This window comes from Pelophylax lessonae, assembly GCF_965119305.1.
Source record: "Pelophylax lessonae genome assembly, chromosome: 4".
NCBI classification, from domain to species: Eukaryota; Metazoa; Chordata; class Amphibia; order Anura; family Ranidae; genus Pelophylax; species Pelophylax lessonae.
In genome coordinates this window covers 125478212-125505325 of record NC_138771.1, presented here as the reverse complement: position 1 = coordinate 125505325, position 27114 = coordinate 125478212, and the positions used below count along the sequence as shown (strand labels likewise).

The window sequence follows — 27114 nt, the reverse complement described above, 5'->3', positions numbered from 1 at the left end:
GATCCAGGTCAGCTTAGCCCTCAGCAAATCAAACGGGACCTCCGGCGACCTCCAGGAACGAGCTATAGAAATCTTGGCTGCCGTGAAAATTAAAGCTATTAAGCGTTTTGTATGTCTCGGGATCCCCTCGACTGGCCTACCCAATAGAGCCTGTTGTGGAGACTTCACCAGGTTGATCTGTGTGAGGGAATAAATAAAATATATGTGCGTATCCAAAACCGCCTGACTTTTTTGCATGTCCACCAAGTATGTAGGACTGTTCCCTCCTGTCCACATCCCCGAAAACACCTGGAGGAAGCTCCATAAACAGCGGCCGCTAATCTGACCGGGACCATATACCATCTTAGAAATACTTTATAATTGGCCTCTATTAGAGAAGTGTTTATGTATGATCTGGAGTTGAGTTGGGCTAGCTTACCCCACTCTCCCATGTCCAACTCCTCCCCCAAATCCTCCTTCCATTGTGTCCTATATGACAATTTAGTTTTCTCTTCACATAAAATACTATGAATTGTAGATATGTGACCAGTGTGTTTATCCACTGATCCGCATTAATATTCCATGGGGGCCGATGAAGTTATGTCACTAGTACGCTTAAGGGTATTCATAAGATGTAATATCTGGGAATATATATACATTTCCCCTGGGGGGAGCGAATATTTTTCTTGTAGAGTGTTCCTGGAAATCATTCCCCTATGATCGCATAGATCTGCCAGCCTAAGGAACCTTTTTGTTTGTCCGCCATTCAAACGTGGAGGGACTGAGGCCCGGAGGGAACAATGGGTTACCCAAGAGAGGTGGCATGGGAAGACCTGAATTTTTGTCTTTTTGACACAGTCTATCCTATATCCCCAATGAAAAGGACAGGGTCAGGCACAATACACCTGGTCTGTCTTTAGCTTTAAGCAACATAAGATTACTAATTTGGGTATTAAGTAGGTGAGAGGACTTCCAACGTCATCCAGATCGGACATGGTCTTTTCGAGTGGAATCAAATTAAGTGTGTCAGTTGGGCAGCATAGTTGTATTTAACTAGGTCTGGTTCTCCCAGGCTCCCCCCCCTCAATTTTGGGGTAAACAAGGTGCGTTTGTTCACCCTAGGCCTCTTGTTTCCCCATATAAATTTTAATACCTTTATGCTGGAAAGTTCTCAAGTCTGTCATATTAACCATTATCGGTAAGGTACGGAACCGGTTTAATATCCTAGGTTAGATATTCATCTTCACAAAGTTCAGCCTACCGAACCACGACGGTGGGTTAGTAACCATCTATTGAGATCCTCCTGCATTTTCTTATGTAAGGGTAGGTAGTTACTATTATATAGGGTGTCTATTAAAAGGGTAAGGTGTATACCTAAATAAGGTAGTGACTTCTCCTGTCATTTGAAAGGAAAATTCTAGTTCTGTATCACCTGAAAAGGAATTGGATAGTTAGGTTCGTTTTTTTTTTTTTTTTTTTTTTTTTTTTTTTTTTTACTCACCTTGTAATTGAAGATCGAAAGTACTCACCTCAGGGTACTTCCTCCCTCAGCGCTGCGGCTCCGCCGTCACTTCCTGTCTCGCGATGATTCCTGGGAGCTGAACGTCATCGCTCCCAGGAATCAATGCGACGGCACCGGCCCCGCTCGTCACTTCCGGGGCGAAGCCGCATTCCCCTGCTAAACAGCTTCTGGGCATGCCGAAGAAGACGCAGAAGAGGACCGCGCCGGCTTCAGCTGCCCACAAGAGAGATGGCAACGCTGTGGAAGAAATTTTATAAGTAAGTATTTCATCTTGCAGGTATGTGCGAACCGGGACAGATCAGAGGCTAGCCATTGTGGAATGTGCTAGTCCTGACTGTCCCGGGGGTATGTTTATTGAAAAATGGTTTCTGTGCCCGGAACTCCGCTTTTAATAAATGCATTGTTTTCATATTTGGGGATGGTTATTCCTCTCCTGATTGAGTAGAGATGGGGGGCCAGGGTGTCTCAGAATTTTGTGTAGTAGTGACCGGAAAAACCATCTGGGCCTGGTGCTTTTGAAGGGTTGAGCCTTTTGATCGCTGTTACCACTTTTGTTTCTGTGAATTCACGATCCATCATCTCAGCATTGTTAGCCGAGATCTAAGGAAGGGGGATATCATGGAAAAAGGTCTCCATCAATGATTTTTGAAGTGGTTTCGGCTGGGCATAGAGCTTGGAGTAAAAATTATAGAATTCATTGGCTATCAGTTGGGGGTTTTGTGATCTATATCCATGACCTAATCTTAGTTTAGGGAGTGCTGGAGAGTATAGTCTCAGAACAAGTTTCCGAGCCAACAGTGTGTGTGGTTTGTCACCTAAAGTGTAGTAGCGAATTTTGGACCAACTGATGTTTTTTTCGGCCTTATTATATAGAATAAGGTTAAGTGCCATCCGTGTGGCATCTATTTTATGTCTGCCTATATCTGGATTTTTCTTCTGTTCTTTTAATAATTTACGTATGTCATCTTCCTGTTGGAGTATATCTCGCTCTCTCTCTCTCCTTTTTTTTCTTTTGCTTTTTTCCTGGAGGCCATCTGAATCGGCTTATCCCCGAATGATTGACTGTGGGTGAGGTGTCTTCAGAAACAAAACATTGTCTACAAAGGATTGGCGTATTTGGTCTTCTACTTCCTTGAATATCATAGGGTCATTCAGAAGGGAGGCATTAGGTCTCCATGTTGTAGGTTTGGGTTTCGTCCACAGTTCATTTGTTCCACAGTTGTCATCTCGACCGGGGAGTGATCTGACCATGACGTTACTCTTATCTGGGCCTTCTTTATGAACGGTAGAAGAGGCGATAATGTAAACAGGTGGTCTATCCGAGCATATGTTTTGTGGGCATGTGAGTAATGTGTGTGGTCTCTCATGGTAGGGTGATTATCTCCCCAAACATCTATGAGTCCATTGGAGTGCAGTAGGCGTGCTAGTTTAATGCTCTGTTTGGGTATATCTTTGAGGGTAATTTTTAGGGAGTTAGATTTATCTAGAATGGCAGTGAAGTTATCATTTTATAGTACATTTTGTATGTTCGTTTCTAGTTGTGGAGGCCAGTTCCCCTTTGTTTACGGCGAAGTTGCCCATCGCAAGCCACCATGAGCAAGGTCGCAGAAAGTGGCATGCGGTTACATCTCCCATTTCCCTCCAAACATTTCGAACAACAACCTGAAAAGAGCAAGGTGGGGGGGGGGGGGTACTGAACAACTTCACTCCCACCCACCTCTCCCCCAGGCCCCAAAAGGAAAAACTCACAGATCAAGATTAGGCAAAATCAAACACAATAAAGCCTAATTGAAACGAGATAAACGGGTTTAGTGCTTTAACTATTAGTATGCAACAGATTAATTGACTCTCCAATTCCCACTTTCGTCAGTGCACTTATCAGTTACTGTCAATGTATAGCATGGCCTCCCTCAAACTGCTGTAGGCTGTTATAGTAAAGCAGTTAGGTGTGAACTGTTAGTCTCCAGTAGTCAAGGAACCCAGTTGTTCTCTAGGTAGTAGCCTGTGGCCTGAAGGCTGGTGGGGGGACCTGACCCATGAGGGCTTTCGTTGTTGTGGTAATAGGGGAAAAAGACACAAACTGTGCCCCAGGGTCCATCTCACCCTCTCCCCTCTCCTTTTCCCATTCTAGCACAATGCCCTCTACCAGTGGGGACTGCATATATTGCAGAATGTTCGAGTTTGTCACCTGGGCAGCCAGTCGCTCACCCCAGTGAGCTCATCTAGGTATATTCCCCACTCTCCCTCCCAAGGTCCCCCAAGATTCGGATAGTCTGTGGTCTTTGTGATCTTGCTGGAGCCGGGCGTTTTGGCTGAGACCATAAAGGTGATATTGGCCTGGTGGTGGTCGCTGGCGATTTAGCTGGTGATCTGGATGATGGGCCATCTCTTGATATTATGCCTAAGCCCAGCAGTACCTCCTCTCCATCGTGGAAGCTCGAGAAGGAGTATGAATTTCCCTTGTATGTGAAGGAGAGCCGAAATGGATACGACCAACTATATTTTATCTGACGATTGATCAGATGAGTCAGTAAGGGTTTCAGCGATATTCTTTTTTGTATAGTCATTTGGGAGATATCTGCAAAGATTTGGATCGGGTGTCCAAGTAGGTTGACATCCTGTCTGAGGCGGGCAGCTGCCATGATCTTCTCTTTAATTCTATAAAAATGGGGTTTTACTATGACATCTCTGGGTAAGGGGTAAGCCATCTGCTCTTGAAGCGGTCCAATTCCAAATGTGGTGATATTTCAGGAATTAGGTCTTAGGTCTGTGATGGTCTCAGGAAGGCCCCTTATTCTGAAATTATATCGGCGAGATCTGTTTTCCAAGTCTACAATTTTAGCTTGAGCCTAATCCAATTGGCCTTCTAGGGAAATATCTGTTTGATTCTGGTTCACTCTTAGTACTGTACCATCAACCTTGGACTCGATAAAGTCCAGTCTCCCACCTATATTTTTGAAGTCCCTTTTTAAATCTGCTGTGATCACGGCACAGGGCTTAGAAAGTTCCTGCTGTAAAAGTGTTGAAAATCTGGCAATTAAAATCGTGTCTCCAGAATATGGTGCATGGGGTGGAGGGGCCGTGGAGCTGCTCTGGCTCAGGGCAATTTCAGCTGCCATCTGCCTATCCATAGATGAGGCTGGGGATACTGCACCCTCCATCTCCCCCCCTCTGAGGAGGCACGATATGTAGAGAATTGTTGTGACTCACTCAAGGATGGCTACTGTATATCCTCCTGAGGTTGTGAGGAGAAAGGATCCCATACCTCCTCCTGTTGAGAAGTTGTGAAAGTCTTCTGTCCCGGAGCAGGTGGGGCAGAGGGGCTGTCTTGTGCAGTAGTGCTGCCAGTCGCGGTCATCTTGGCTGGAGGGGTCTGTGCCTTGTGAGAAGACTAACGCCCCATTTAAGGAGGCTGTGTTTGCTGCTTCTTTTTCGTCGGCCCAGTCGTATTCCTGTTCATCTTTCCAGTTGTCCTCCGGTTCATCTTCCCTGCCTCTCTCCAATGCCTGTAAGCTGGGCTTTCCACCTCCTCTTCCTCTTGCCTTTTTTAGCTGGGGACATGCGGAGCGTGGTCAGTTCATGTCCGATCCTGGTGCCGCGCGCATGCACACTACGACAGGTTCTCTTTAAATGTAAAGACTCTTGCTGGTAGTTGGAATCTTCAATATTTGCAAAAAAACTGAAGGTTTCCTATTTAGAATAAGCTGTCAGGTTAGTAAAACGGCAATATCAGAACAAATTTTGGGTTAATAGGTAATCACACCTAGTTGTCAGACAACGCATGTGATTCGTACCGCACTGCTGTGCAAATCACATGTGATGTCTGTGCGATGCGAATTCAGCCATGCAGATTGCATGGTTGAATTCGCATCGCATTTGGACCAAAGTCACACAGGGCCCTTCTTCCTTTTTTTTTTTTTTTTTGGTCTGGATCAGAATCAGATTGCATGGGTGTTCACACCTATGCGATCCGACTCCTGTTCGAACTGACAGTTCGCACTGCGATATGCAAACTAATCTGTGTGTGTTACCTTTGTATTGACACCCCCAGCAGTTCCCATATGGCAGTGTGAACTGCCTGCGAGTGGGTGCGATGCGGGAACACTGGATTTGCCGGGTTCCCGCATCGCACCTATGTGAACCGACATGGAGAACTACTCAAATTCTTTTATTTAACCACTTCCCGCCTGCCCTATAACAGATTGACGGCGGGAATGTGGTTGTATTATCCTGACCGGATGTCATATGACGGCGGCAGGATAATACAGCTCTGCGCGCCCCCCGGGGGTGCGCAGAGCGGCAATCGGTGATGCGAGGTGTCAGCCTGACACCCTGCATCTCCGATCTCGGTAAAGAGCCTCTGACGTAGGCTCTTTACCATGTGATCAGCCGTGTCCAATCACGGCTGGTCACATAGTAAACAGGAACAGCCGTTGATCGGCTTTCCTTAGTTCGTGCCTGAAAGGCACGAGTAAAGGAGCGCTGATCGGCGGCTCCCCTGACGGGGGGGGGGGGGTCGGCACTGGTAATCAGATCATTGATTACCAGTGCAGACCCTCGGGGGGGGGGGATGCCACTAGAACCACCAGGGATGCCCACTATGGCCACCAGGGATGGCAATGAGGGCTCAGGGAGCCCCCCATTGCCCTCCCCATTAGTGCTGCCCACAAGTGCCCATCATTGCCATCTTTCAGTGTCGCCCACCAGTGCCCATTTACCACCAGTGCCGCCTATCAGTGCCCATCAGTGCCGCCCGTCAGTGCCCATCAATGCCGCCTAGCAGTGCCGCCTATCAGTGCCCACCAATGCTGCATATCTGTGCTACATATCAGTGCCGCCTATCAGTGCCACCCCATCAGTGCCTCCTCATCAGTGCAGGAAAAAACTTATTTATTTACAAAATTGTAAACTCTTCGGTATTCGGTATTTTTTTATTTGTTTAGCAAAAAGGAAAAAACCCAGAGGTGATCAAATACCACCAAAAGAAAGCTCTATTTGTGGGGGGGGGGGGAAATGACATAAATTTGGTGTAGGTACAGTGTTGCATGACCGTGCAATTGTCATTCAAAATGCAACAGCGCTAAAAGGGAGGAAAGTGCCCTGTATTGAAGTGGTTAATTAAGACAATACCATTACATTACATATTCTTGTATTTGCTTAAACATAAATGTTTGAAGTGCAGATACAAAATATCTTTGAAAAACAAGCAAACAAAATAACCTAAACTGAATATATCAGCTGGGTCCACATAAAAAAAAAACTTCGAACAGGGTCCTTTCATTACAGCACATCTTCTCGTGATGCAGTGTTAATTTCGTCGACTAAAACCGACTAAAACGTTTTCGTCGACTAACACAATTCAGATGACTAAAATACAACTAAAACTAAAATGGCATTTTAGTCTTAAGACTAAAATACGACTAAAACTAAAATGGCATTTTAGTCAAAAGACTATAACTAAAACTAAATCGAAATTTGCTGCCAAAAATTAACACTGGTGCATGCTCAAAGCATAAATAATAACATATTAGATTTTTCACTCCAGGACCAGCAGTAGTATATAATGAGTTTGGAAATTGTAGAGAAATGCTTAAATAATGCATTACAAATTACAATTGAACTACACCCATTTGATTATAGATGACTAAAATGAGTTTTAGTCGACTAAAATGTAGGGCGTTTTAGTCAACTAAAATATACTGGAGTTTTAGTCGACTAAATACGACTAAAACACTTGCAGAAGACTAAAATAGGACTAAAACTAAAATGCCATTTTAGTCCTAAGACTAAGACTAAAACTAAATTGAAATTTGCTGCCAAAATTAACACTGTCGTGATGTTTCATTAGAGCCACCAAGCACTTCATTAACCACTACCCACAAACCAACGTAATTGGCTTGAAGAAGTGGTTGTACTGGGATGATGCCTGCAGCCTCCTACCGTTTTTTAGAGCTGCAGTCGTCTTTTAGGAGATAACAAACAATGCCGCTATCCCAGCGAGCAGGAGGCGACGCCCCCCCCTCCTGCCGCCTTCTGTGGCTCTACCCGGGTCTCCCATTCCACCGGGAGACCTGAGCAACCACGCAGCGCGTCCAAGCAACCATCCAGCACGTCTGCCGGCTGGTTGGAGCCCCAAACAAAGCCGGATTCATGATGTCACTTCTGGTTTATTCAGCGCCCAATGGCGCCTATTTAAAAAATGTCAGTGTTCACAAATGCAGATTTTGGCGCTTTGAATACTTTGAAGTGCAGTGAAGGGGTCTTCTAGACTCCGATCCCTTCATAAGGAGTACCTGTCACTGACTATTACTGTCACAAGGGATGTTTACATTCCTTGTGACACCAATAAAAGTGATCCTTTTTTTTTTTTTTTTTGTCAAAAATCGAAATGGTAAAAAAAAAAATAAAAATTTTAAAGCACCCCCGTTCCCGTGAGCTCGCGCACCAAAGAAAACGCATACGCAAGTCGTGCCCGCAAATGAAAACTGTATTCAAATCACACATGTGAGGTATTGCCGCAATCGTCAAAGCGAGAGGAATAATTCTAGAAAAATACCTTCTCTGTAACTCTAAACTAATAACTGTTAATGTTTAAAGCGTCGCCTATGGAGATTTTTAAGTACTGTAGTTTGTCGTCATTCCACGAGTGTGCACAATTTAAAATCATAACATGTTAGGTCAGTGTTTCTCAACTCCGACCCTCAGGGCCGATTAACAGGCCAGATTTTAAGTATTGCCCTGGGGAGAGGCAGACTAGAATACTGCAATGACTGAGCAGCAAATTATATCACCTGTGTGTATTTCAGTTTTCTTGCAAATCTGGCCTATTATGGCGCTTTTCCACTGCATGGAACCGAACGGTTCGGCACGCTTTTGTGCTTCTCCACTGCTGGTACCGCATGGTATAGTGTCGGAACGGTTCGGTTCGGTACGGTACGGCGGCGCTTTTCCACTGCATGGAACTGAACGGTACGGTACGGCACGGTACGGTACGGTACGGCTCTGAAAAAACAGTACCTACTCGATTGTGGTTCCAACAGGTACCATAACTGGTACCATATCCCACAATCCTTTGCATGCAGTCACTTCTAGCCACTGATTGGTCAGAGAATCCCACTAGGGCTGAAACAACTAATCGATTAATCAACAACTAATCGGTCATGAAAATAGTTGTCAACTATTTTCGTAATCGATTAATCGGTCAGCCGATTAGTTGTCCTGCATACAGATTGTATTATTGGTTTACATATCAGAAAATACAGTGAAACGCACATACAGCTCAGTACACCATCTGTACATGTCAGTAGATGGCAGAGAACTTGTGAATGTGAGGAGCAATGCCTCCCGGGAAATATAGTCCTGGGCAAGAGAAGGACCCAAATTCTAAATGCAGAGTTTTTTTTTTACCTTGCTATATACCTTGTTTACAATCGCTTTAAAGAGGTTGTAAACTCATACACACTTTTTTTTTTTTTTTGTTCGACCTGAAAGAGAAACACATAATGAGCTAGTATGCGTTGCATACTAGCTCATTATGCAATACTTACCTTAGAACGAGCCCCCGCCTTGCAGTCCGCTTACCTCTATGACGGGCGACATGTCCAGTTGCCTGTCTTCCGGGATCGCGGCATCCGGCCATCTGATTGGCCGGAGCCGCAGGGACGTCACTCCTGCGCACGCGTGGGAGCCGATGGTCACGGCACGGGGCTCTGAAGAAACGGCACCAGCGGCCGTTCCTTCAGAGCGCATGCGCCAGTGACGTCACTGGATGCATGTAAGGTAAATATCTCCTAAACGGTACATGATTAGGAGATATTTACAGTACCTATAGGGAAGCCTTATCATAGGATCACCTATAGGTACAAGTTGTAGAGGAGAGTTTACTTCCTCTTTAAGAGCTCTGTGCAGGGAAGATCAGCATCTGAACCCAGAGAAGGTGGAGGCTGATAGACTAGAGACGATATAAGGCATTACAATTACATTTAGAGTAAAAGTTTACTAGTATTGTGCATTATATTTAAAATTATTATATCCATGAAAAAAAAAAAAAGTCTCAGCTGCTTCGTATAGCTTCATGTTTGACTCACAGTTAAAATATCCTGCATATCCAACTTCTGGTTATATTTTTTGCTATACATACACATGATACAAGATATAATTTTTTTCACTGTTTCACAGTAGAAATTTTATTATAGTAGCGATATCTGCTGTTTTGTTTTACTATAAAGGGCTATTTTTTTTCTAAAGGTCTTCTGCTCCCCATACATGTATTGGATTTTTGGACAAAAATATTTGCATCTATATTTATACAAAAATTATTTGTATATTAGTTAAATGGACGAGTGTTGTTTGAAAATTCCACTTGCTTTTAACATTCAATTTTAAAATGAATAGAACTTCTGAGCAAAAACCCCATACATTATTTGAAGATGTGTTTGATCGAGAAGTTTTCCATTCTGCTCCTGCAAATTTTCCTGTCACTGTGGTTGACAACGAACACCAAATGGACCCAACTAATGGTTGTAAAATCGGATGAATGTTTTAAAAAATGTTCTAAAAAAATGTAGTTTGTGTATGGCCAGCATAAGTGACAGGCGCAGGGAGCTTGTATCAAACTACCTACCTATTAATAAGGGAGTGTGTCATTAATAATCTATACCAATCCGGTCTGAAAATTTGCAAAAAAGTGTTTTTAGGTCTTTTCAAATTTTAAAAACGTTGGTCTCGGAGTCTATGTACCACATTTAAACCTCCAATAATACATATATCTGTCTCAGAGTGGATTAAATATCCAACTATATAGCTGGATATTTATATTTACCACTGCATAAAGATATTTAAGAATATTAACAAAATTATACACCAACCTTTTTTTTGTGGAGGTTTTTATCCGATTAGTCGATTAATCGAAACAATAATCGGCCAACTAATCGATTATGAAAATAATCGTTAGTTGCAGCCCTAAATCCCACCCACCCCGTTGTTATCTGACCCACTTAACTTTAGTACTACTTTAGTGGAAAAGCAAACCTATACTGTACCGTACCGAACCGTTCCAACACCGTACCATGCGGTACCGCAGTGGAAAAGCAAACAGGGCCAAGCAGGGCCGAGTAGAGCCGAGCCGGTACTTGCAGTGGAAAAGTGCCATTAGTGTTCCCTGAGGACTGGAGTTGAGACACGCTGTGTTGGGTATCTATTTAGTCGGCTTGACCTCATCTTTCACACTATACAAACAAATTGGGATAACTTTACTGTTTGTGTTTTTTTTTTTTTTTTTCTTAATTCAGTGAATGAGTCTTTGCTTTTTGAGTCTTTGCTAAAATAATGTATATAATGTTTGGGCGTTCTAGGTAATTTTCTAGGAAAAAATACAGATTTTAACTTCTAAATAACATGTTTCAGAAATAGGCTTGGTCCTTAAAGAGGAAGTAAATCCTCTGGAATAAAAAGTGGAAAAAAAAAAACCTGTAAAGACAAAGGCATAATGAGCTAGTATGCAGCGCATACTAGTTCATTATATGAAGTACTTGCCTAAAAACGAAGTCCCCACAGTGCCGACAGGACGGCTGACGTTTTGCTTTCTGGATCGCCTCCTCCGGCCATCTGATTGGCTGGAGGCGCGATTACATCACTCCCGCCCATTCACGGCATAGGGCTCTGAAGGAACGGCACGGGTGGCCGTTCCTTCAGAGTTCATGCCCCGATGACGTCATTGGCTGCATACACTGTAAATATCTCCTAAACGGTGCATGTTTAGGAGATATTTATAGTACCTATAGGTAAGCCTTAATATAGGCTTACCTATAGGGTAAAAGTATTTAAAGTGCATTTACAACCACTTTAAGTGGTAATTTGCTCAGTTCCCTGCCTGAACTTTAAAATACAAAATCTTCACGGCATAGGACTAGTCCAGTCTTTCTCTGAACATTGTAAACCTTGTCAGAAATAGGCTTGGTCCTTAAGCGGTTAAAATATTTTATGATTTAAATGAGAGGGGCTGCGAGCAAAAGCGGCTGCGAGCAATCTATGGTGATGTGAGTCAGAGATGCTGCTAGCACTGTTCACTCCCTAATGCCCCATACACACGTGCAGATTATCTGCAGACTTTTGTCTGCAGACTTACCTTTTCTATGTAGTGCAAGGGCCTGCCGGATTGCATACAAATTGAAAGTGTTTAGGTTTGACCTCATATTATATGGTTTTGGTAAGTCTGCAGACAAAAGTCTGCAGATAATCTGCACGTGTGTACGGGGCATAACTGTGAGTGCAGTTTGTGTAAAATGAGAACGATTGTGCTGGGCAAAACTGTGTATCCTATGTAAAAAGTTATTGTAAAATCAATTTTCTATATGATCACTATTTATGATGATGGATGTGCGATAAATATATTAAATTGGCTTGATTGTGAGTAAAGAAGGTGAAGCACCCACCTGAGGGGAGGAGCACAAAGCATTAAGGTGAAATTGTACCTGTCCGCTATCAGGAAACCTCCAGGCACTGGTGATTGGGACACACTTAGCACACAGGAATATTTGATTTTAGACTCGCACACTTTGAGATTGGACACTTATTTAATGTGATACTATTACATTTATTTTTTTGCACGATTGTTTTATTTAAACCCACCTTTTTTGGGATACTTTTCAATGTATCAAATATGGAAATGATCAATTATTGATGTTCATTGTGTTCTATTTAATTTTCATGATTGTCACAGCAACATAGCTTCTATGAGTATATTTATCACATAGTCAATTTAATATATCTGTTTATCGCACATCCATCATCCTAAATGGTGATCGTATAGACAATTGATTTTACAATAACTTTTTACATAGGATACACAGTTTTGCACAGCACAAGCTTTATCATTTTACATAATATATATATATAATATAATATTTTATGGCCTGCTGCCATTTTGCTCTTCAAGGGAGGAATAAAGCACTTCAAGCCATGTGCAGAAAGATCTCAAAATTTATAAGCTGCTTTGAAGGTTTCACTTTAATTTTTACTGCTTGCCCTTCCTCCTCACGCTTAAAGCCTGGCACAGATGCATTTCTCTTCAAGCAATCATACAGTTTGTAGTGTACATGGATTTTTAAAACAATGGGATGAAAACCTATTCCTGAACTTTGTTTTATCTCATGGTTACTGTGAAATTGTGTGAATGCATCAATGCAGTACATGTTATCTAACCTGCAGAGCTTGGATTCTTTGAATGAGTTTACCAAAATTGTAAATATTGCAGAATGTACAGCCTCATGCCACATAACTAAGCTCCATTTCATGCTGAATTAACTAAATTATTAATGTATCTTAAATAGAAAACTATCTTTAGATAGATTTTTACTCCAAAAGCATTTTATTTATTTGATAAAAATACAAATCTGATATTTTTTTAAATCGATTTTAATCCACCCTGTGTTTTACTTTCTTATAACATATAAAATGTTCCCTGTGTTCCCACCAACATGAAAGCAATCAGTATAAAGTAAAGTTTATGTATAAGGTCACAGTTGTGTGATATGACTGACAGTAATTCTGCAGCCCTTGGGGTACCTTGCATTTATATTTGTTTTATATCAATAACTATTTAACTTATCATTAAGGCTACATTCACACCTGAGCGTAGCGTTTTTCGCGCGTTTTTTACCGCGATTTTTGCGGCGATTTTTACCGCGATTTTTGTGCAGGCGTTTTTAGATTCAATAGAGATCAATGGAAAACGCCTGTAATCTGCCCAAAAAGAAGCTCATGTACTTTTTTGAGCGTTGGGCGTTTTGTATACAGCTTCAAAACGCTCAGATGTGAACAGGGGCCATTGAAATGAATAGGATTTGTCTTGTTGGGCGTTTTGAGAGCTGATCCTAGAGCAGAAAAACGCCCCAAAAACACCCCAAAACGCCTACATGTGAACGGAGCCTTACTGTTCTTGTTCCCTATTTTATTGATCTGCATCCCACGGTCACAACTATAATATATTTATTTTGAAAAACCAATAAAAATAATTATTTACATTTGTGTGTGTACACGTTGCATAAATGTGTTATACGGTGCCCTTAAAGGTCATATCATTAAATATCGCATAAATTGATGGGGATTAATTTGGCATTTCCAAATTGCAACATTATTTTGAGCAAAAGGTAACTCTTGTCATGAATTAAAAATGCTCTCCCTTAACTGTGTAGAGTCTATTAATTTTAGCCGGCAAAGAGAGGGACCTCTTTTTACCTCTTTTTACATGTGTAGCTGATAAACATTAAAAGACCATAGTTCCCTTTAATCCTTAGTTACAACTGCGGTAACATATGACAGTGAGGGCAGTAGGTGGATGTAAAAAAAGCTCACTGTTATTTTTCTCGAATCCCCACTCCAAACACCCCCCCCCCCCCCTTTGCCCGAAGCTCCGGACTGTTGATGACATTGCATAAAATACAGGGATATTGAACCCCGGTTCACACTTATGCGATGCGGGAAGGCTGCGAATTCGCAGCCTGTTCCCGCATCGCAAACGCACCCCCGGCAGTTCACACTGCCATATGCAATACGCTGGGGGTGTCAATGTAATCTTAACGACACCCCCAGTTCGCATATCGCACTGCTCCTTCATTACATGCGATCAGCTGTGCGGTGCGAGTTTAGCCATACACTTTGTATGGCTAAATTCGCACCGCACCCGCAGCAAACACGCACAGGACCCTTTTTTGCAGCCGCATCAGGATCGGATTGCACAGCGGTTCACACTTGTGCGATCCGATCCTGTGCGAACTGCAAGAACCGAGCATTAATCTATATTTTATGCTGAGGTGGCTGCAGTGAGACCACAAATGGTCACAGCTTTCAGAGCAAGCTGCGGGGGAGCAGTCAAAGTGCTTTGGTGAAGGTGTATTTTCATTTATTTTTATAGTGTTTGCTTTTTCTACAATAAAGTAATTTTTTAATATATGGTGATGAATCTCTTGAGGCTTCTTCCTCTTTTTAATATTAAATGCTGGATGGGCCTTGCTGGAATTGGGTAAATATTTCCATCTTATTCATGCACCCCTAGACATAATGAGAATGTATCCTTGCAGTGTGGGGATGGCCTTACTGCATTCATTTTTTTTTTTTTTTTTTAATTCCTGAAGTTGGATAAAAAAAAAAAAAAGCTAAATAAAAAGAATATATTGAAAGAAACCTGCCTCATCACATGCACACACCTAGGACACGTGCGTATGTAAATACATCTTGGGTATCCTTGCACGATTTACCGTTCTTCCTGCATACACTAGCCTTTGAGCATGTAAAGGAATCCCTAAATACAATATTTGGTATTGTAGTTTGCCACCATTTAGCAGGAGCGAAAAAAAAAAAATGGATGCCAGCTCCTTCAAGAGCATGTCCCAATCCATGAAACCGTGACAATTGCAAAATGAGGGGGTACACACCTGTTAGATCAACAACATCAATTGATGAGCTAACAGAGGCTTCAACTACAGTCCCTGCATCTTGGCCACACTCCTGACGCATATCTCCTTAATTGAATTTAGGGTAGAGAGTTGTAGACCTCTACAACTAAGTCCAGTTAGAGTTAAATGAGTTAGGGGGGGACATGGCTAAGAGGCTGGGCCAGTAACTGAAGCCTCTGTTAGCTCATCAATGGATGTGGTTGATCTCTATGTGATGTGTCTAGTATTTATTAATCGACACCATCTTATATTTACTGTATTATTGGAGCATTTCCATTGTTTACAGCTAACCCATATGTTTTTTACAGCTATAGTATTTGGGACATTCACTGGTTCATTTATGGCTTCGGACTGGCTGGGAAGTGTTGTGTCCATTAATTGTGGAGACACATTGGGTGTGTATCAAGGACGTGTGTCTGCTGTTGACCAGCTTAATCAAACAATATCGCTTACACAGCCCTTTCACAATGGGGTGAAGTGCCTTGTTCCAGAAGTCACATTCAGGTAAACAGAGTTTTTTTTTTTTTTTTGTGATTACCCAATTAAAGCAATGTTCGATTGGATCCAAGATGGGATCCAAAAAACAATCTTGTGTTCACTTTTTAGAATACAAGGGATCAATGCTTTTATTAAAACTTTGGCAACATCTTGCTCTTTTTTTTTTTTTATATGTATAACACTTGAAACCGCTGTAATGTTTTTGGCATGTTGCTTAAAAAAAAAAAAACCTTGGGTACGGTATAATCGATAGAGAGTGCTGCAAAGCATTTTTCAATGCAATAAAGTAATTCTTCTCCCCTGAATGCCTTGTAGTCTATACTGATTGGTACCTGAAATGTCAAATGTGAGGCTCTACATGAGCCAGTCAGTCAGCCATTCTTGAAGACGGGTCTTTCCTTTCAGTCAAACATTTTCCATTAGTCCCGGTTCACACTTGTGCGATGCGGGAAGGCTGCGAATTTGCAGCCTGTTCCCGCATCGCAAACGCACATCTGGCAGTTCACACTGCCATATGCGATACGCAGGGGGTGTCAATTAAATGTTAACGACACCCCCAGTTTGATCGCATATCTGACAGTTCGCACAGGATCGGATCGCACAAGTGTGAACCACTGTGCGATCCGATCCTGATGTGGCTGGAAAAAAGGGTCATGTGCGTCTTTTGTGCGGGTACAGTGCAAATTTCAGCCATACAAGATGTATGGCTGAATTCACATCCACACATCCGATCGCATGTAATGAAGGAGCAGTGCGCTCCGATATTACATGCGATCGCCACACTCGCAATAGTGTGAACCGGCCCTTACTCTGGTTCCTTTGTTTTCCTTTTGTATTTTTCCTGTTTTTCAAGTGACTCAGAAGAGGACAAAGTGGCAAATTGGAGGTGCACCATCAGGTGTAAATATTCAGATTGCAGAACTGAAAATAGCAGAATAAGTCAGAGTTGCGGTTCCAAATAGGAAAAATAGAGAGTGTTCCTTTGAAAACCCTATCAGCTGCCTCATCGACAAAAAGTGTTTGAAGTCTATCAAACTTTTTTCAGTTTGTGGAAAAAATAGAAGATTGCATCAAGTTTTCCTCCATATAATATTTGGATTGCACATAAAAATGACATAAACACTTTAAACCAATGTATTGTTTTGCGTTGTTTATTGCATGCTTAACTAAGGTTAGTTACTTTGCCATCTTGCAGTGTTCGTGCATATGGAGGGCCGGTTCACATTAGATGCAGTCCATTGTCTGTTTTTCTTTCTGCATCAAAAACGCATAGTCATTAAGTTTTATATGGGTTCCAATGGCATAGTTCACACCAGTAACAAAGCAAAAAGATTCACTGCTTCTACCTATACAGCAGAATAAAAAAAGCTCACGGTGCTTGCTCCACAGTCATTTGTCTGTAAGAAGTAATCCATTAAGATCTACACAACCAGTTGCTGCTCTTAAAAAAATCTTAATTTTTTTCTAATTGAAATACTAAAGTGTACAAACACAATCAGTTGACGCATTTCAGCCTACAAGGCCTTAGTCGTACCTAGTTCACACCAGTGCAGTGCGTTCCAATGCAGTCAAAAAAAATTGAACATGCATCCCGCTTTTTTCCTGCACTGAACTGTACAGGAACACAGTAAAACGCATCAAAAACGCACCGGAACGCATTACATCGAAAAAAAAAACAAAACAAAAAACAAAAGAAACGGGGAACCTTGGGGGAAAAAAAAAAGGGAAAAGCTCCCTGGAATTCATTGAGGGCTGGTTCACACCATAGAAATGCAGTCTGGATGCGTTTCTGCATGCATGTTTTTGATGAGTTTTTTTTTCTCTTACGTCCTCCGACAGTCACCGCCCACTCATACAGTCTTCACCAATGGGTATTGACCTCTTATCTATAGGAGCAAGCTAGGCATAAGACTTGATAAAAACAAAGCATTTACATAGACACACCTATGGGGGCTGTCCCACTGGTCCAATACCCCCCCTGCTATCAGCCATCCCAACTCAGTTTGTCTTCTGCCTAGTTAGGAGTGAGATAGGCTCTCCCTGTGCTGGGGCTACAGTCTCAGCCTTCTTCTTTTTTCTTTGATTTCATTTCAGGTAATGTGTTTTTTCTTCACATTACTAGCTGTTTATTTCTCAGCTTTTAGTTAGTCACTTCTTCAAGATGATGACGGCGTTGCGGAGCTGGGAGTCGGACTGGTCGTCCTGGTTCTCCAGGACAGAGGGCCTTATGGAATCCCAGCCCACCATCGAGCGTTTAGCAGGCTATGTGTTCGCCCTGGCCTCGCAAACGACCCATCCCTGTCCTCGGGGATGCAAGCCTGCGAGGTGGCTACCTCGCCTGGACGTCTCCCCACGGTTCTCCGTGCACTGTTAGCGTCCTGCGTTTTGGCTGACGGCACCCCTGCCATCTGAGGGTGGGCGGTTTCCCATCGATGAGCGGCACCCCACGCCATCCGGTACAGGTAAGTACATTCTGTGTGGTGCCTCTGTCTGGGGCTGGCAGTCCTGTGTGTCTGTGTTATCCCCTCATGTCTGTGCGTTTTTTGGGCTCCCTGATCCCGGTCCCTGTGGGGGGTTTTCCTCACAGCCTGTGCGCTGTGTGGGTTTGTGGGGGTCCCTCTCCTGTGTCACTTTAGGGTGCTTTGGGAGGTACAGACACGTGTGGCGACCGCTGTGGGGTTAAACACCGCCGGTCCGCCATTTTAGGTGTGGGCAGCATGTCTGGCTTCACTGTGGCGCTTATATAGCATTGTATGTGGTGTATTTTGGCACCTTGCGGCGCCATCTTGTGTGTGGCAAAATGTTCGTTCCGAGCACATGTCAGCGGCCATTTTCCCGAAGCCTCCCATTACTTTTTATAGGCAACCATTTTTCCTTGGCCTGAAGTCTCTGTTCATTCTCTTGCGGTGACATCACTTCCTCCTTCTGTTCAGGAGAGATCGGCTGCGGTGGTAACACTTTGTGGGGGTCTGTCTGCTGTCCTTTTTTTGTGCAAATACTTCTGGCTATCAGTTTATTCCTGCCTAGGGGTCTGTTTGTCACAGTCTTGTAGCGGTGTGCTGCGGGGGTCCGTTGGGCGCTTAAAGGGCCAGTACCACAAAAAAAAAAAATTTTTTTACTATGGAATCTCAGGACAGCAAATTCCCCCAGCCTTAGTGGGGGATTCAGGTTCTTCTGAATCTTCTGCTCTGACTACTTTGTCTGCTGCAGTGGCAACTTTGGTGTCCAAAGGGGATATTCTGATGTCTGAACGAGCTAATAGAAAAAGGCTTAGGGTTTCTTTTTCTTCTGAATCTGACATGGTTGCCGTAGGTAGCGTGCCCCTTGCAGGGTCTCAATCTTCTCAGTCTGAGGGGGAGGCGGAGGTTGCAGGGGTGGATGATTACCCCCCTGGCACGGCCGAAGGCCGTGCAGCTATGGATGCGCTAATTCTTGCCATTAAGGAAACGCTACATTTAGAGGATGAGCCCAATCCTCCGGGAATTGTGTCCTCTTTTGGTACACACAGGACCCGCAAGGCGGCGCAGGTGTTCCCTTGCCCCGCTGAGTTTCACGCTACTGTGAATGATCAATGGCGTCATTTAAAACACACCTTTTGTGGTGCCAAAAAAAAAAAAAGTTTCAACTCCTTTTTCCTTTGCGTCTCCTACGGATTCGCGCTGGTCTGTGGCTCCTCAGGTGGATCACACTGTGGCCAGATTGAACAAGGCCACTCTGGTACCCACCAAAGATTCTCCGGTGTTTAGGGATCCTACGGATAGGAGGTTGGAATCCCTTGCCCGCCATGCCTACATGGTGGCGGGTTCCATGCTGAAACCTATTTTCGCCTCTGTCATGGTGGCTCAGGCGGTGGCGGATTGGACCAAGGTGCTGACACGCACCCTCGTGGCTGATTCTGCCCCCCCTACTACCGTGGAGATGGTGGACCAGATTTATCAAGGGGGTCATGTATTTGTGCAATGCGGCTTTGAATGAGGCCCCATTAGCTGCGCGCCTGTCCAGTGTCGCGGTGATTAACCATCGACTGATATGGTTGAAAATCTGGTCGGCTGACCAGACTTCCAGGAAAACGGTGGCTGACATCCCCTATGCGGGGTCTCGCCTTTTTGGGGAATCCCTGGATGAATTGGTTAAAGGGGTCACTTGGGACAAGAGCACTCTGCTGCCCCAGAATCCGAAGGGCAAGTTTTTCCGTGGTAAGCGGGGCCCCTCCTTTAAACCAAATTAGGGGTCCTTTCGTGCCTTCAAGGCACAGAACAAGGGAAAACCCTTCAAGGGCCAGGGTGGCCAGAGAAAGCCCTGGGTGGGCAAACCAAAAACCGCCCAGGCTGGTGCGGCGGCCCAGTCTGCCTCTGCCTGAAGGGGCGCCCTCACCCGTTTCAGGGGTGGGGGGACGTTTGCGCGGTTTCCTCCAACCTTGGCTGCTCCGAATTGCAGACAGGTAAGTTCAGGAAATCATTCGATCAGGATACAAGATCGAATTCCTTTTGCGGCCGGCGGACAGATTCTTTCCCTCAAATCTTCATTTGACCCCAGGGCGGTTACAGGACCTGCATCAAGCGGTGCCGGATCTTCTCGCCCAGGGGGTGATCATCCCGGTGCCTCATCGGGACAGGTTTCGGGGGTTTTACTCGAATCTGTTCACTGTGCCAAGAAAGGAGGGCAAGGTGCGTCCGATTCTGGACTTAAAGGCTCTGAACCGCTTTGTACGCGTTCGGAAGTTCCGCATGGAATCACTCCGCTCGGTGGTAGCCTCCCTGAGTCCAGGTGAATTCCTGGCCTCTATCGACCTGAAGGATGCGTATTTACACATCCCCATTTTCGAAGGTCATCAGAGGTACCTCCGATTCGCTATCGCGGAGGAACATTATCAGTTTGTGGCTTTACCTTTCGGTCTCGCTTCGGCTCCACGGGTGTTTACCAAAGCACTGGCTCCCGTTCTGGGCCTGTTACGGGCACAGGGCATTGCGGTCTTGGGATATCTGGACGATCTCCTGTTAAGATCGAGTGCCAGTCAGAGCCTGCTTCGCGATCTGTCCACTACAGTTCAAACGCTTCAGGAGTTCGAATGGACCATCAACGTGCAGAAGTCGACCTTGTCTCCTTCGGTTCGTCTCCCATACTTGGGAATGGTTCTGGGCTCTGCTCAAGCAAAGGTGTTCCTGCCGGAGGACAAACTCTGGACCCTACAGAACGAGGTCAGGGCCCTCATTGAAAACAAATTCTCGTCACTCTGGCCCTATATGCGGTCCCTGGGGTTGATGGTGTCGGCCTTCGAGGCCATACCGTTTGCGCAATTTCACACGAGGTCTCTCCAAGCGGAGATCCTGGCCAGATGGGACAGGCTGCCTCAGTCCTTGGATCTGAGGGTGTCTCTGAGTCGCCAAACCAGAATGGATCTTCTGTGGTGGCTTCAGTCCCTGGCGGTGCAGACAGAAAATCCTTCCGGCCGTTACTGTGGACAGTAATTACCACAGATGCCAGCCTGTCGGGCTGGGGTGGAGTCCTGGGCAACCTGTCTGCCCAGGGCACTTGGTCGGTGGAGGAATCCTCCGTCCCCATAAACATATTGGAATTGAGAGCGATCAGGCTGTGCCTGCTCCATTGGTCGTATCGTCTCCAGGGCCGTCCTGTTCGGGTGCAGACGGACAATGCGCTACGGTGGCTTACATCAATCACCAAGGGGGCACCAGGAGTGCCCGGGCGGCCCAGGAAGTGACCAGAATTCCGTCTTGGGCCGAGACTCCTGTCCCGGCAATATCGGCAGTTCACATTCCAGGTGTGGAGAATTGGCAGGCCGATTATCTGAGCCGCCAGACCCTGGACCAGGGGGAATGGTCCCTGCACCAGAGGTATTTCAAATGCTGTGTGCGAAATGGGGACCCCCCGGATGTGGATCTGTTCGCGTCTCGGCTAAACAACAAGGTGGAAAGGTTCGGGGCAAGAACGCGCGATCCTCTGGCAGACGCCTCGGATGCGCTGGTGGTGCCTTGGCATCCGTATCATCTGACATACGCCTTTCCTCCGATTCAGTTGTTGTCCAGGTTCGTTCGCAGGTTGGCCTCGGAACCAACATTGGTGATTCTGGTGGCGCCGGACCTGGTGCGCGGACATCGTTCACCTGGCCGTCGAGTCTCCATGGCAGGTGCCAATGCGAGAAGATCTACTGTCTCAGGGACCGATCTTCCATCCTGCTTTACAGTCGCTGGCTTTAACGGCATGGCTGTTGAAAGCCAGGTCCTGAGAGACAGGGGTCTTTCCTCAGAGGTCATTCCTACCTTACTCAAGGCTAGAAAAGCCTCATTTTGGTAAGATTTATTACCGTACATGGAAAGCTTATTTTGCCTGGTGTGAGTCCAGGGGCTTCTCTCCTCGTTCATACTCGGTGGCGAGAGTGTTGGCTTTCCTTCAGTCTGGTGTGGACCAGCGCCTTGCGTTGGCCATGATTAAGGGCCAGGTATCTGCACTGGCTGTCCTTTTCCAGCGCCCCTTGGCGTCTGCTTCTTTGATTGGCACCTTCATTCAAGGTGTGCGTCACTTGGCCCCTCCTCGAAGGACGCCCTTACCTCCATGGGACTTGAACTTGGTTCTGTCCGTGTTACAACGTTCCCCATTTGAAAACATCAGGGAAATCTCGTTAACTCTGCTGTCTAAAAAGGTTGCCTTTCTTGTGGCGATCACTTCTGCTCGCAGAGTGTTGGAGTTAGCGACCTTGTCTTGCCGCTCCCCTTACCTGGTGGTTCATAGGGATAAGGTGGTCTTGAAACCTAACCAGTCCTTTCTTCCAAAGGTGGTCTCTGATTTTCACCTTAATGAGGACATTGTTTTGCCTTCGCTCTGTGCGAATCCTAAGCATCCTAAGGAGGTTGCTTTGCATTCCTTGGATGTTGTCAGGGCGATCAGGGTTTACCGGTCGTCAACTGAATCCTTTCGGAAATCGGATTCCCTCTTTGTCCTTCCTGAAGGACCCCGGAAGGGTATGGCTGCGTCTGCGGCGACCATTTCGAAATGGATCAGACAGACAATTGTACTGGCCTATTCTTTGAAGGAACGGGTACTGCCCTTCCCTGTCAAGGCGCACTCTACAAGAGCGGTGAGTGCGTCCTGGGCCTTCCGGCTTCAGGCTTCGGTGGCCCAGGTGTGTAAGGCTACGACTTGGTCGTCAGTGCACACCTTTTCCAAATTCTACAAAATTGATGTTCTGGCATCAGCTGATGCCTCCTTTTGGCCGCAAAGTTATCTGTGCGGCAGTACCTGTTTTTTTTGCGGGTCCCTGGCTGTTGGGGTTGTTTATCCCCTTGGTTATTTGCTTTCCTAGGTTGTTGCTCCTGTTGAGCCTTTTTTTGTTACCCAGAGGGTTACCTTTCTGTTCATGTAAGGTTCCTTTCTCTGATGTGGGTACTGCGTTGCCTTTCTGACGGTTGCGTTTTCCCACCCCTCATGTCTACACTGCTTTGGGACATCCCATTGGTGAAGACTGTATGAGTGGGCGGCGACTGTAGGAGGACGTAAGAGAAAACGGAATTTTTGTAAAATCTTACCGTAAAATTCCTTTCTCTGAGTCCTCCGACAGTCGCCGCCCCCGCCCCTCTTTTTGGGGTTCTTGGACTCTTAACTGCTTGCTACCAAACTGAGTTGGGATGGCTGATAGCAGGGGGGGGGGTATTGGACCAGTGGGACAGCACCCATAGGTGTGTCTATGTAAATGCTTTGTTTTTAACAAGTCTTATGCCTAGCTTGCTCCTATGGATAAGAGGTCAATACCCATTGGTGAAGACTGTATGAGTGGGCGGCGACTGTCGGACTCAGAGAAAGGAATTTTACGGTAAGATTTTTCAAAAATTCAGTTTTTTTTTATGCATTCCGGTGCATTTTTTCCCCCTTCTTTTTTTCTTTACCTTTAATAAGGACATATTCTGTGCATTTTTGGTGGGTTCAGTGCATTTTTTATGCATTTTACCGCATTCTAGTACAGTTCAGTGCAGAAAAAAATGCATAATTTTCTATTTTTTTTTTCTTTTAAAGAGCTGGAATGCACTGGAACTTACCACACTGGTGAGAACAATGCCTTTGGAAACTATATAACCTACGATCCAAGCATTTTTGATGCAGAAAAAAACACTATGGACTGCATGTGGTGTTAACCGGCCCTGAAAACCCATCAAAAATGTTCATGCAGAAACCTATCCAGAGTGCGTCTTTGTGGTGTGAACAGGCCCTGAAAGGTGGACAGAGGGTAAACTGCAAGCACCTCTTTGATCCTAATGTTCTCTTTCATACTGCAGCGATAAATTACTGTTCATATCGTGTGCATGACATTGTTAATAGAATTAGGGCGAAATTGTGTAATAGTGCCTTGTTATAGCTTTATTGAGTTGACAACATATAAAATGTGGAGGTTGGCTTCTTTTGTTTGGTTGATTAACATTTGTGTTTCATGTAGATGTTACTTTATTATTTACTGGATTGTTTCTAAAATAGTAACAAGGGGATGTATTTGCTCTTAGGGCAGGGGACATCATAGACTTAAAGATTTTGGAGATCCCTGAGGACAGTCGGAGACAGACAAATAATCAGCTCCCTGAGCACACAAATATAAATACAAATTGTGTACCCACCAGCCATCAAAATGGTACAGGGAAACAAAGACCAGAGGCAAGCAGTGCACAGAACATCCCCCGGAGAACAGACGGCAGAGCCAATGATCCTACTGGAACATCTCCCCAGCCATGCTCAAAAAGTTACGTGGACAGGCAGACTGAAGGTCTGAATCAGCCGAAGAACTTTCGTCGAAGGCACAACTCTTGTAAGTATGACAGTCGTGTAAGCATGTTTTGCCAGTTTATAAAGCAAGTATTGTTTGTACTTTAGTCATGTTCTGTGTATATTTTTTAAAGTGATTGTAAAGTCTCGATTTTAAAAAACAAACATGTTATACCTTTTTTCTCTGTGTAGTTGGTTTTGCAATGTCCGCCGGCTGGTTGGAGTCCCAAACTAAGCTGTATTCGGCTTAGATCGAGTCTCCGATCATGTAACCCGGAAGAAACATCACAACGTCCCTTCCGGTTTACTCGACTATCTTTTACTATTTATAGATTACCTATTTGTTCTATTCTAATCATCGTTGCATAATTTTGGTGATTTCCGTTGCATCCTATTGTGGGAGGTCCCACTGTGATTGGTTGGCTCGCTCTGAGCCTTTTTTCTGAGATTTTTTCCATTTGCGCCGACATATTGTGAATGTGATATTGGTATTTTAGTGATAAATACTAGAGCTGGCTGCATGTGGAATAGGATTTGATCCGAATCTCAGTCATATTTAATTTGCCACCAGCTGCAACATATTAGAGGAATCCTCCTACTTGGATACATACGTGACAGCGCATTGATCACCCCATACTTTTTCATTTTGAGATGCTGCAATTAAATTTCAGCAAAATGAACTAGCCAGCTGCATCATTTTTTTTTACTTTGTTTTTCGGGGTGTCTTTGAATTCAGCCCTCTAGGTTGATGATTTTCATTTCCATCAAGAATGTGGCATCCTTTCGTTCCTAACACATTACCCAGTCCATATCAGTATAGATATCCAGCATGATATTTTTCCCTATTGAGATCTGTGTTTCCAAATGTTCCTTTAATTCTTTTGAGCTGTGTGTGTGTGTGTGTACTTGTGACAGTACAAACAATTGTGACAAAAGAAATTACAATTAAAAAAACTCACCATGATTCTCTTATAACTACCTCAGGCTATCTGCTTTCCAAAAAGGGGCAATTTGGGGGGTATTTGCACTGCCCTGCCATTTTAGGGTCTCAAGGAATGAAATAGGCAGTCAGTACATTAGGACTGATGGATTTTCGAAAGTATATTATATACCGTAGTTTGTGGAATCTATACCTTTTCTACAGACTAAATAATATACACTGATTTGGGTTATCTTTACCAAATCTAGCAGAATACATTTTAGCCTAAATGTATAAAAGTTTATTTTTTTGCAAAAATTTATAACCAAAACCAAAAAATTTTTTTTTAATTATTTCTTTATGTTTGAGTTATTTTTCTATCATGTTTTATGTGGTGTGGTATAGATATATGGCATAGTGTGAATTTTATGTATTTTATTATCAGAGAACATCATAACTAGCTATTCAATTTAAAGGTACTTATGGCAGCGTAACAATTTATTTGAACTAGTTATACGCTGACCACTTTTAGAATAATGCTGTTAGTTTGTTCATAGTTATTGTTAGTTTAAATATGATTTGTTCTCCTGTGAAAAAATGCATTAAAGAAACCTAATATAGACACATGCAAGCTGCCATGTATATACTGAAAATACTAGTTGCCTGGCTGCCATATCCTCTTGCTTTTAAAGTCCTGTAAAAGAAGAGGAAGAAGAAGAATAATCTTGCCTGTTACCTGCACCACTAAACTGGGAAACATTAATGAAGTGGAAATCAGCAAGAGGAACCAGTAATGGAGAAGACTGACACCTGGGAGTGACAGTTTTCTAGCAGATTTCAGGGCACAAGTTCTCATGACTGATGGGGTTCTGTTTCTCTGGTGGCAGGAGACAATGGTTTGACAATCTTATTTCAGGGCTCATTCATACTATGTGCATTGGGAAGTGTTGCTCAATGCAGGCCAAACGCAATAACAAGAAAAATAAGTTGAGGGGAATTTACTAAAACTGGGGAAGACAGAATCATAAGGAGCTGTGCATGGCAACTAGTCAGCATCTAGCTTTATTTCTAATGCTTAAAGTAAAGTGTAACTAAATTCTTCAATTTAAAATTATTAAGTCTTGTTTTTATTTTTTAAAAATAACAAACATGTCATACTTGCCTGCTCTGTGCAGTGGTTTTGTACAAAGCAGTCCGGATCCTCCTCTTCTTGGGTCCCTCTAAGCGCTCCAGGCCCCTCCCTCCTGCTGTGTGCCCCCACAGCAAGCAACTTGCTATGGAGGCACCCAAACTGAGCCGCAGCTTCGTGTGTCGATTCAGACATGGAGCCATGGCCCGGTCCAACCCCTGTCTCTCCTCATTGGCTCAGTGAGTTTGATTGACAGCAGTGGGAGCCAATCAGGAGGAAGAGTCCTGAACGGCCGAGGCATTCTTGGCCATCTCTGGATTAAGATGGGACTCGGGTAAGTATTAGGGGAGCTGAGGGGGGCTGTTGCACACAGGTTTTTTATCTTAATGCATAGAATGCATTAAGATTTAAAAACCTTCTGCCTCTACAACTACTTTAACTTGCTCAAAACAGTTACATTTAGGGCATATCATGAATAACCATCACAGTTGCTTGTTCTCTCTACCTAACTGTCAAGCCATCATGTTGCTTTGTCATAACATATCAATCATGCAGCACTGTGGAGTTGCGCAAAAACAGAGCCAAAGATGGCTGCTTACTTGGCTTGTAAAGCAAAGAAATTTTTCAGTTCAATTTGAAAGCAACACTTACTTACCTCTACTCCAACAGTCCTACGCCTGCATGGTCCATCACCGTCCTCTTCTTCCTGGCTTCTTGCTGGAGCAGGATGAAGCTTGTGTGAGAGTAATTCATGCCGGCACACTGGCACCACAGAGGAAACGTGGAGTGTAGATTATGAAGAGGATTGTGAACAAGCGGGTACACAGCTGCTCCAGATTCTGCCTTCAGT

The 27114-nt window shown here is 44.2% G+C and overlaps 1 protein-coding gene across 3 annotated transcripts in view; it reads left to right on the top strand.

Moving 5' to 3' along the window:
• The window catches only part of EDC3 (enhancer of mRNA decapping 3), a 181557-nt gene that overhangs the window by 20790 nt on the left and 133653 nt on the right, over nt 1-27114 (top strand). For all 3 annotated transcript variants that reach the window (XM_082252838.1, XM_082252836.1, XM_082252837.1), the window contains exons 2-3: nt 15264-15459; nt 23961-24259. In XM_082252838.1, the coding sequence (XP_082108964.1) occupies nt 15296-15459; nt 23961-24259 (463 nt within the window). In that variant the 5' untranslated portion in view covers nt 15264-15295. The remainder of the gene's footprint in view (nt 1-15263; nt 15460-23960; nt 24260-27114) is intronic.